At 34.0% G+C, this 10,509-nt stretch overlaps 1 protein-coding gene across 1 annotated transcript; it reads right to left on the bottom strand.

Annotated features, from left to right (window-relative positions):
- Positions 6,661 to 10,503, bottom strand: LOC109352279 (protein FREE1-like; the record flags this gene model as incomplete). Its single annotated transcript, XM_019594192.1, has 10 exons — positions 6,661 to 6,997; positions 7,096 to 7,166; positions 7,362 to 7,392; positions 7,494 to 7,583; positions 8,164 to 8,274; positions 8,359 to 8,424; positions 8,800 to 8,931; positions 9,888 to 10,019; positions 10,104 to 10,190; positions 10,309 to 10,503. Coding segments are annotated over 10 exons (993 nt in total), but the record flags the coding sequence as incomplete, so codon positions are not given.

The following is a 10,509-nucleotide window of genomic DNA, read 5'->3' on the forward strand; positions in this document are numbered from 1 at the left end:
ATCAATATATATATGCTTATTCTCTTATGGATGATAAACTAATTATTTTAGAATGTGTGATTATCTCTTCAACAATTTTTATACCCAGAAATCAAATTTTTAATCTTTAAATTTATATGAAGATTCCCTAAAGTCATATACTACTAAACCAACAGTTTGTTCCTTCCAAAATTATGATTTAATACCTTACTTTTTAAAAAAAGATTTCTATATTTTATATAATATTTGAATTAAAATACATTTGATATATGGTTTATTTTAAAAATACCCATATAATTGAACATATTTTTTTTAAATGACTAAGATCTAGCGGATTTCCGAACCTCATAGGATGGATTGTTATCATTTTATTTTTCTGTACTTTTATCTTGACATGCCTCATTGTAATTCTTATTACCTTAATTGATTGTTCCTCAACCTCCATTGTGTTCTAATTCTTTATGCATACCGATGTAGAATTATAATTATAAGATAGAATTGAAATGAGAATTATAATTATAAGATAGAATTGAAATGAGAATTATAATTCCAATTTTACAAGACAAATGTACTTCAGAGTTTTACTATCTTTTTAATTGTTACTTGATCCGATATTGCGCTCATGCAAAATTTTATTATTCTTCAAATGAAATATTATAGTTTTATGTTAGATCATCTTCCATCATATATCTTACAAATGAATGTAGAGAAGATAAAAAAAAATTAAAATCTATATATTGTCAGTCTAAATTTTTTTACACCCAATACTCATTCACCATATTACTTTTATTTGAGAGACGATAATAATTAACATATGAATAGTAAATAATGTATGTGCAAAAAACACTTAATTATAAATATATATTAAATCTTATAAAAATGCATAAAACCCAAGAATTTGAGCGATATCATATACAAATATACTTGAGAGTTTTATTATATTTTTAAATTGTTACCTTAAGTCATCATTCAGGTATTGCTCATACAAGATTTTATTATTCTTTAAATTAAATAATGTAGTTTTATGTTAGATAGTTCATTAATCCAACACTTTATTAATGATTTATTTAGATAAAACATTTATATTATTATTATAACTTTTTAGAGTGATACACCAAATTTATCTGGGGCTACAATAAGATAATTAAGAGATTTGAGTTTATAAGCTAGTTTTTATGGTTCATCAAAAAATGTTAAAAAACATATTCTCTATAATTAAAACAGTACCTAGCTAATCAGATGGAAGTTTCTAACCACTCACTTCATCTTCTTCACAAATCATCTCCCACTATTCTACCTCATTATCCTCCATACTACTAAAACCTCAAACCAAATAATAAATCACACCATGTAAAAACTATCATCAAGAGTGTTGTTTTGCGTGTGACCTTCAAACATAATTTACAGTTGGCTTGGCAAACAGTGTATTTTGTTCTATTTTTTTAATTGTTCTTTCAACATGATCTTAAGGTCACGTATGGAAAAATTACTCACACATGAGATTTTTCCCTAAGTCATGTATGAGACTTGGACAAAGATCACTTATCTGAATAGTGTCTCACTCTTTGTCCCAAGCTAATTAGGGACTACTTTTTATTACCTTTTGTTTTTAAAAATATTCTTCTATTCACATATCAACATGTGATTAGTTTGGAAGACAATATGACACATGATTCACGTCTTCATCACCCAAATAGTTAGCAGAAATGTAATTGTAGCAAGGTATACAACTAATATCATAAGACACACATTTTGGTGCAACAAAAATAAACAATAAGCAACATGAAGAATGGGGAATGAGGAGTTATGATGTGAGGAAAGGGAAGCATAAATGTTAAAATATTTAAAAGTTGAAGTGAGTAGTTGAAATATTGGGAAGTGGCTTGGATATGTAGTTTGAGAAATGGGATGGGAGAGGAAAGGAGTCTTTTTGTAAAAAAAGGTAATTAGTCTTTTCTCACTAAAAGTGGGTTATCAATCTTAAAGAGTAATGTATGAATCTCAAGTCCCTTAAAACTTAGCTAGCGGATTATTGGCTATGTACCCCAAAAAAACAGGCAGAGAAGAGAGAATTATGGTGCTAGCCTCGGGGTCAATCTAGCAGTGCTGAAGCTGAGTGATGCTTTTAACATGGTGAGGAAACTAGAGTTGCAAATAAGCTGTCATAAGTAACATGTCCAACCATTGTTTTAAATTTGGGTTGTGGTTATTGCGATTATGGTCATTGTGGTCATTGCCATGCCGATTGCAGTTGTTGCGGTGTGAATTATTTTGGGAGTAAAAACATATTTTTAACGTCGATGCGATTACGTTACGGCCTATTACGGTCGTGTCACTGATTCAGTATCACACCACAATTATGGTGCGATGCGGTTGCGACAGTCACCATAAAAGCCATATTACAACCAAGAATCACCACTCATCCCATTTATTTAATAAGTCATCCCACATAGTTGCTGGAATGAACCTCATAACGCGAATGCAAGTTCTTCTTCTATAGAAGATAGCAACTGAACACCAGGAAGTTCATCAAGATTTGACAGCTCACCGCAAGTGCCCCACATAGGGATGACAAAAAAACTCGTACCCGTGGATATCCGCGGGTGAAACCTGTACGAATATGGGTCACAAATAGGTAGGGTTTTAAAAATACTCATAGTACATACGGGCGGGTACGGGTATTATGGTCCTCGTGCCCGCTGGTACATGTTATTTATATATTAATATATTATATTAATTAAAATAAGAAGTACATTATTCTAACATTTATGACACTATATATATTTTTTCTTTTTACTCTGTTTACATATTTTATTGAGTTTGGTGGTGAAACACCCTACAAATATTATTACATGTGTAGAAACGCACATGTTTTACAAAGAAAATATATAATTTTTGTTAAGGAAATGAGAACAAAAAATCACACAAATAAAAAACACCAATAAATTTAGCATTTTTGTCAAATATTTAATCAAAAGATACAAAAATAATTAAGTTTTATCTCATTTAAAACATAATAGAAATAAAAAATAAAAAAATCATTTATAATATAGGAAACCCGCGGGTACCCAGAAATAGCCGCAAATACCCGCACATGGGTACCCGTACGAGTACAGGCGGGTATGTGTAATATTCTCCTATTTTGAAACGGGTAGCGGTAACTACTACTCGTGTCCGCCTGTGCCCGTTGTCATCCCTACCCCAACACAACTACTGAATAAAATAACAACAGAATTTTAATCTCATTAGGTGGGGTCGTCTCCCACACAAAAACAAGAGTATTGAATAACCAATCATTTTCTTTCCTCACAATGAATGGAAGGAATACCTAGGAGCAAGTTCAAGGATTGGGAATTGATAAGGCTCAAACCAGGCCAAAGGTTACCAATATATATAAAAAGGGAAAGAGAAAAGTTTGGTTAGAATAACAAACTTTCCTTTTCTACCATTTGGTAGTTAAGCCAATTAGAAAGGCATTGCTATAAATAGAATTGTTTTAGGGGGAAAATCAGTTTTGAGTTGTTAACCAACTGATTGTGGAATCAGAGGAGTAGGATCGAGGGATCCTTCATTCTTCTTGAAATCTTGTAATTCTTCTCTCATTCTTCTCTCAAATTTAATAAAATTTCCTAGAACCCTAGCAGAATCAATTTGTTCTGAGTTAGGGGTATTTCCCTTTAAATTCTTCTACTTTTCTATCTCTTTATATACCAGTGTGTATCACTGGTATCAGAGCACCATTCTGGTGCATGTGGATCGTAACCACCAATGCTACATTTAGGGTTTCAACGTATGGTTTCTACTCGAAGTATGGCCAAGTAGAATGATAGTGGAACGCAAGAAAATGAGGAATTGCGCCAAGAAAGAGAAGAGATATGCATAAGGATGGAGCTAAATGAGGCACACACCAAGAAACTTGAAGATTTGATGACTGTAATAGCAACGAAACTGGGAGTTACTCCAGAGGAGCATTCGTTGGGGGAAGGCAGCGAAAACGAAGAAGAGGTGGATAGCCACAATCGAGGTCTTGGCCATAATAAGTGGAGGAAATTGGTAGGAAAGGATGCATATGGTTGGGTGTAGAAGTTGGAAAGGTATTTCTCTCTATGTTTTATTTCTGAAACTGAAAAAATAAGAGCTACCATGGTGGCTTTGGAGGGGAAAGCCCTTAGTTGGTATCAATGGTGGGAGGGTTGTAATCCCTACCCTACTTGGGAGAGTTTCAAATTGGTTGTAGTAAGAAGGTTCCAGCCAACCATGGCTCAAAACCCCTTTGAATTACTCCTATCTCTAAAGCAAGAAGGGGAAGTAGAAGCGTATATAGAGGAGTGTGAAAATTTTGCAGGGGCCTTAAGGGGAATCAATTAGGACTTTGTTAGGGGGTATTCTTGAATGGGCTCAAGGAAGAGATACGAGTGGAAGTAAGGTTGTATGAGTTAAAGACTCTACGAGAGTTGATTCAGAAAGCCATTTTGATTGAGCAGAGGAACATTGTGGTGAACACAAGGACTCAATTTGGGTATTTAATGTCTTTTGGCTCAACCAGAACTAATTCCTATAGCAAGGTGGTCACATTAGAGCCCTCTGCTGCTAATAGCTATATGAAGGAAGGTTCCTCTATAGGGAGTGTGGCTGCACCCCTAAGAACAATCAAGAAATAGGTTTCTGCTACTGGAATATACTTGGAATGACTGAATATTTTCTCTCTCTCTTAACTTCACTCACTCTTAACAGGAGAAAGATTCTGCACTAGACCATATAAAATATGGCAATTCTAAATTTGCTGCAGCGTGAAAGAAATATGGTACAATGCCACTATAAAAGAAAAACAAAGTCTCTACCCTATCTTTTTATCTGGCTCTTGATAGCAAGAGTAAATTGCAAACTAATGTGTATTATGCACTAAATGACAGCTTTAAAATAGGCAAAGAAAGAGAGGTTACAATCAGTTTCAAAGTTAAACATAATAACTCCCCTAAAATGGAGGTAACTTGCAAAACTACATACCTTACCACTAACACAATACATTAACTGCAAAAATATCTAACATCTCCAACAAGACATCCACTATAGAACCTCCAACAACTTTTCAACCTCGCTTCCTGCCACCACCAGAATTGCCAACCTGATGCTTGTGTCTGTCTGTCTGTCATATTCACATAATTTCCAAGGCCTAAAGAGGCATCCTCATCAGCGTATGTCAATGGCACTGCAAAGCCAATGTGAATGCCACTCAGGACTCAAATTCTCAACGCAGAGCACAACATAGCATAACACATCATAGCAATCAAGAAACTGAACAAATGGAAAATTCAAAACCCTAATGAAATGAAAAATCCTAAAACACAAAAAAAAGTTCCTAAATCCCAAAAGATTCAGGAGTGCACAAAAATTCAAAAACCCCAATGGCAGGAATAAGCATGAAATTGTGAAGAAAAAAGAACAATTTGATAAGACCAGCAATGCAAAATATATTGTACATATTAAAAAAGGATTTTTACATTGGATTAGCATACAATTTTGAGAAAGGGAAAGAAACAAAAACATCGTAGCTAGTCGCAGAATGAGAATTGTGTTGTAATCTTCGGAATATGGTGCAATTTGAATGTGAAAAAAAAACGAGTGTAATTTGAAAGTGTAAATATCTAAACTTGAAACCTTATGCAAAGGAAGCAAAATTTGCTGGTAGCTTAGTACTAGTAGTAGTAGTGATTGTGTGCTTTCCTTGACAGCAATTGGTTATTTTTTTATCAAACAGTTCAACTATTAATTGATAATAATAATCCTTAATTTATTATGAAAATATTTCAATTTCAAATTTTATGCAATTTTCACTTCATCTACTTAAGGAGACATATTTTTTAAATTAATATTATGTCAAACAAGAAAGAAATGAAATCACTTCTTTCTTTTCTTATGATCTTATCTATAATGATTTGTTTGGTGTTTGAGTAGAAATAAATAAAAGCTAAGAAAAGAAATCTATAGAACATAAAAAATGTTATATACATATATAATGAAAAGACTATAAATTAATATAATATGAAATGATTTACAAGTTTGTTGTGACAATATATTATTTGTGAAAGAATATCCTAAATAATTAGAAAAAAAAAGACAAAAAATATCACTCCTCTGTATATAGAATTGACCATGAGTCGAACTTTACTTATCCCTGACAATGTTCTAATTATTTAACTCAATTCTACACCAATCTAATTATGATAGACTTAAATCATGTCTTTTGTTAAATAGTTTAATATCTTGATATTATTAATATAAATTTTTTTATTCGGTCATTCATTATTCAATTATATTAATTTTTAAAGTTAATAACAACAAACATGTTTTAGTCTGAGTTCTTTATCATAGTTTATCCTCCACGGTCGACCCTATCTGTAGTCTTGGTCATAGGCGACTGACAGGCTGAGTAAGAGTTCTCCTAGCAAAGCTGATTGCATTGCATGGCAGCTTGGACATGAGACAATGGTTATGAAACAGAGACGTGACTGGATCTGTGCTTCTTATCTGCCCATGCTGGATCTTACATCAAAACGTCCAAATATAACTACTTATATTCTGCTAATCGATCACACAGTATATAACTTGTAACCACCGAGGTTAAAGATTAGTTGACCGACCAATCAGTAAATATTATTGAACCTCAAACATTAACAGAGCTACCATATCGTCTCAAATCAGTGAATTTAAACGAAATTGTCACAGCTTTACATATATCATGTATGTTCAGCAACTATTTTATATAAAGACAATCGAATTGGAGCATCTTTTCAGTAGGATAAAACACGCTTAAACTATACAGACCAAGCCAAAAGTACCCAGAAAAACTCAGGATAAAGAAGAATCATTAATTATTTACGTACAAGGGATTGAACAGTAAAATAATTGAATTTACATCACTTTGAAACAAACTCTGAACTCAATGAGAGCTCACAAGAAATGGGTGTTGGCAAACTCCACACTCTATGGTCTCAGAACCTGAGCTAGGTACCTGGACCTGCAATAATCCCACAATGAAGCCACTTATCATGTTGATCTAAATGTGGGAGAGGAGTGAGAAGTGATTAATAACAAACTAGACTGCAGAATTCCAACCTGTAGATGGACCGTGCAAATAGGACATGCAACTTCCTTCATTCGTCTTCCAGATCCATCCGATTTCGAGCCTGTGAACCAGATCTCACTTAAATAAGCCCGACATTAATTCCATTTCTTAAATTAAAAAAATCAGCTATTCCAACTAAACTACCCTCATAACAGATTCTCATTGAAACCTGCTACCTGGATTGAGAATTTATGAATCAAACTACGCAGCAACTTTACAAACCAGGCTCCCTCATAGTTGAACTAAGATTAAATACCTGATGTCTTTCGATTCCTCTCCAGTTCCTCCTACAAAAAATAACCCACAAAAGAAATAGCTATCATCTAATGCATGCTTAGCAATAGAAACAAGACACAAATAAACATTATTGTGTGCCCCTTCTACTAACCTGAAGCTTCCTGGCAAGATCCTCATGACTCTGCACCACAGTTTTACTTGATGACCCCTTTGCATTACTCAACCTCTGAGTCACTTCTGCCTAAATTGTAAAAGAACAATAAGATCTAGGTACTTCCAATGCACATAGAACAGTGCTTAAAAATGTAAGGCAAATCGCATACCACACCCACTTATACTTTTAGTCTTTAGCAAAATACCCAAAGAAGTTTTAATGACACCAAATTATCCACCTGAACTTTTAAGCATTTACCGATAAACTATTTTGTGAAAACTCCTTTCAACTTTAACACCATGAATTTACATTTTTTCTCCCAAACCAAATACTATAGCGTTGAGAAGTAAGGTTGTATAGAGATCAATCAAATAAATTATACTCAAATTTTCAGGAAAACGCTTGCTAAGTGTTAGTCTTTAAAGATCAAGCAGATAAATTGCCCAAAAATATATTGCATAACAGGAAGTCCACAGTTTCAGGAAATGATTCCAAATAAATTGACAAATGAAAAGAGAAACAATGGGGAAAAGAAGGCCACTGGCAGACAAAAAAACCCTAGTATTGGAATTCCATTTAGTAGCACAAAGCAGTTATGAAAGCAAAAACATCATGCATCGGTTGACGGAAAAGGAATAAACAGAAAATCTACAAGCATTACACATACCATACATCGGTCACAAACTCGCACTGGCTGAGCATTCTCCTCGGCAGTTAGAGTAATTCTACCATGTGTACATTTGTCGCAGAAAATATCACCACAGTTCCTACAGTGATGCTGTCAGAAGCATAGATGGTCAAACATTAGCATCCAAGAACGAGAAACAAAAAGGTAACTTGAGTAAAGAAACATGAGATCAACCCTGCGATTAAAAGCCCCAAAATCACTGCCACATCCTGTACATTTTGAGACTGCTTCATCTGGGACCTACACATAAAAAAGAACTAGAATTGAGTCCAAAAATACATGGGAAAAGAATGGTCCAAGTTAAAGTTGATGTAGATAAATAGAGGCGATAAATAATTTTCTTTGAGATCAGACGGCATTTGACACTTTCCACTTTCCAGAAGTTAAAGTACCACATACGGTAGCTTTACAAAATAAATTGACAAAATTAATTGCAACAAAAAACAAAACTTTTCTCAACAATCACAACCAGCCATAAATATAATGGAACAATGGAGTAATAATAAAAATAGGTCAATAGGAAAATTTTCTGCTGAAACATAAGGACCATATTTTCAGGGATTGTTTAACGGTATGAGAAATAGAGCATGAAAACTCATTTGCATCTAATGTTACCCAATGGTCCTTCTCTTCATTAGCAGGTTTAATCAAGTTCATCCAATCACCAAGTCCTTTCTTTTTTTCAGTAAGCTGTTCATTTGTTGTCAAAGGTTCAGCAGGTCTCCTACTGCCACCCATTTCTTTGAACTGCATTTAGAATAAGAAAGGGAAGATTATGACATAGAATAAACAATTCACAACTTGACAGGTAACCAAGGACCGGGCAGAAATGAAGATGGTAAGCTATATAAGTAGAAAACAGAACCTTAACGAAGGGAGATAATATATATTAGGAACAAGCGTGCATTCATGTAATAATGATTTTTATTTATTTATTGCATGAGTCATACAATAACAACCAAGCCTTTGTCCTACTGGGTGGGGTCGGCTACATGGATCAAACGGTGTCATAATGTTCTATCATAAATCATGCTCATTGACATGGCATTGATATAAAAAAGTTTCCTAATGATTTCACCTATGGTCTTCCTTGGTCTCCCTCTACCTCAAAAAGTTGGACTAACCTACATTTGATATACTCACTTCATTGGGGCTTCTAACGCGATACTACAATGTTCATGGGCTATTGTTGAGGATCCTGGATACAGATCTTATTTGCCAGCATTGCTAACAGCACAAAACATTACTAGAAAACTATTTATTAATTACAGATGTTCAATTTGATGCAAGTGGCAAAGAGAACTATAAAAAAATTATAAAGAGAAATGCACTCAAACCCACAAAGTTTTTGGGTATTTATCTAACTCGTCTCTTTTTATAGTTCCTAGATTGAACTATGTTTCAATTCAAAGGACATGGTCAAACATTGTTGCTAAACAAAAAAATCGGCAATGTACATGAGTATCAGGATAGCCAAAATAACCAACACTATTTGCAACAAACATATGCATCAGAATCTTCAAATAATAAAAAAACATGTTATGAGTAAAAGCAGGGCCTTGACTGTACACTATACATTGCAACTCATACAAGGCAAGCAACTAAATCTAGATCATGTCAGTAAAGTAAAAAATTTGTGCTTATAAATCTAATTTATCAGCAAAAAACTCTCATCATAACAGAAGTATGAAATTCTCTAGCACCTGTATAGTAGCAGCAGTCACTGTATCCAAAAGTGTATTGGTAGTGTAACTATTGGATTGCAATCTGATTCGTCTTGGCTCCATGTCCACCGAGCTCTTTGACCAGAATGCCAAGGTAGATGAATCAAATTTCTGTATAAATTCAATAAGAGACATGTTCCAATGAGATTGATCACAAATTAACTGTGAAGATATAGTCAAATTCAACAAGCTTACTTCACATCTTGTTATGTTCTCAATAGGATATATTCTCAACATCCGACTGGTATGTGGATCCAGCATACGAATTCCATCCAAACCAATCTGAAAGAATAAAGGTTGACAGAATCACTGGTTCAGAATCCACATGTCATATTTATCATTCAGTAAGCATGTGGAAACAAATTCAACACTAGCATCATAAATTTATCTTAATTCAAACCTGACAGAGGACATCCATATTGCTCTGATCAAAACTCTCAGCCAAAACCTTCACTCGAAACTTCTGCACACCAGATTTCACATCTTCAGCTGCATCAGCCTTCGGCACCGCTTTCACAATCTTACTCATTGCAGATGGCTCTTTAGCAGCTGAAGGAGAACTAATAGACCTTCCATAATCATCAAAAGCAGCCCAAGTCGA

The sequence above is a fragment of the Lupinus angustifolius genome, chromosome LG07, assembly GCF_001865875.1.
Source record: "Lupinus angustifolius cultivar Tanjil chromosome LG07, LupAngTanjil_v1.0, whole genome shotgun sequence".
In the NCBI taxonomy this organism is placed as follows: Eukaryota; Viridiplantae; Streptophyta; class Magnoliopsida; order Fabales; family Fabaceae; genus Lupinus; species Lupinus angustifolius.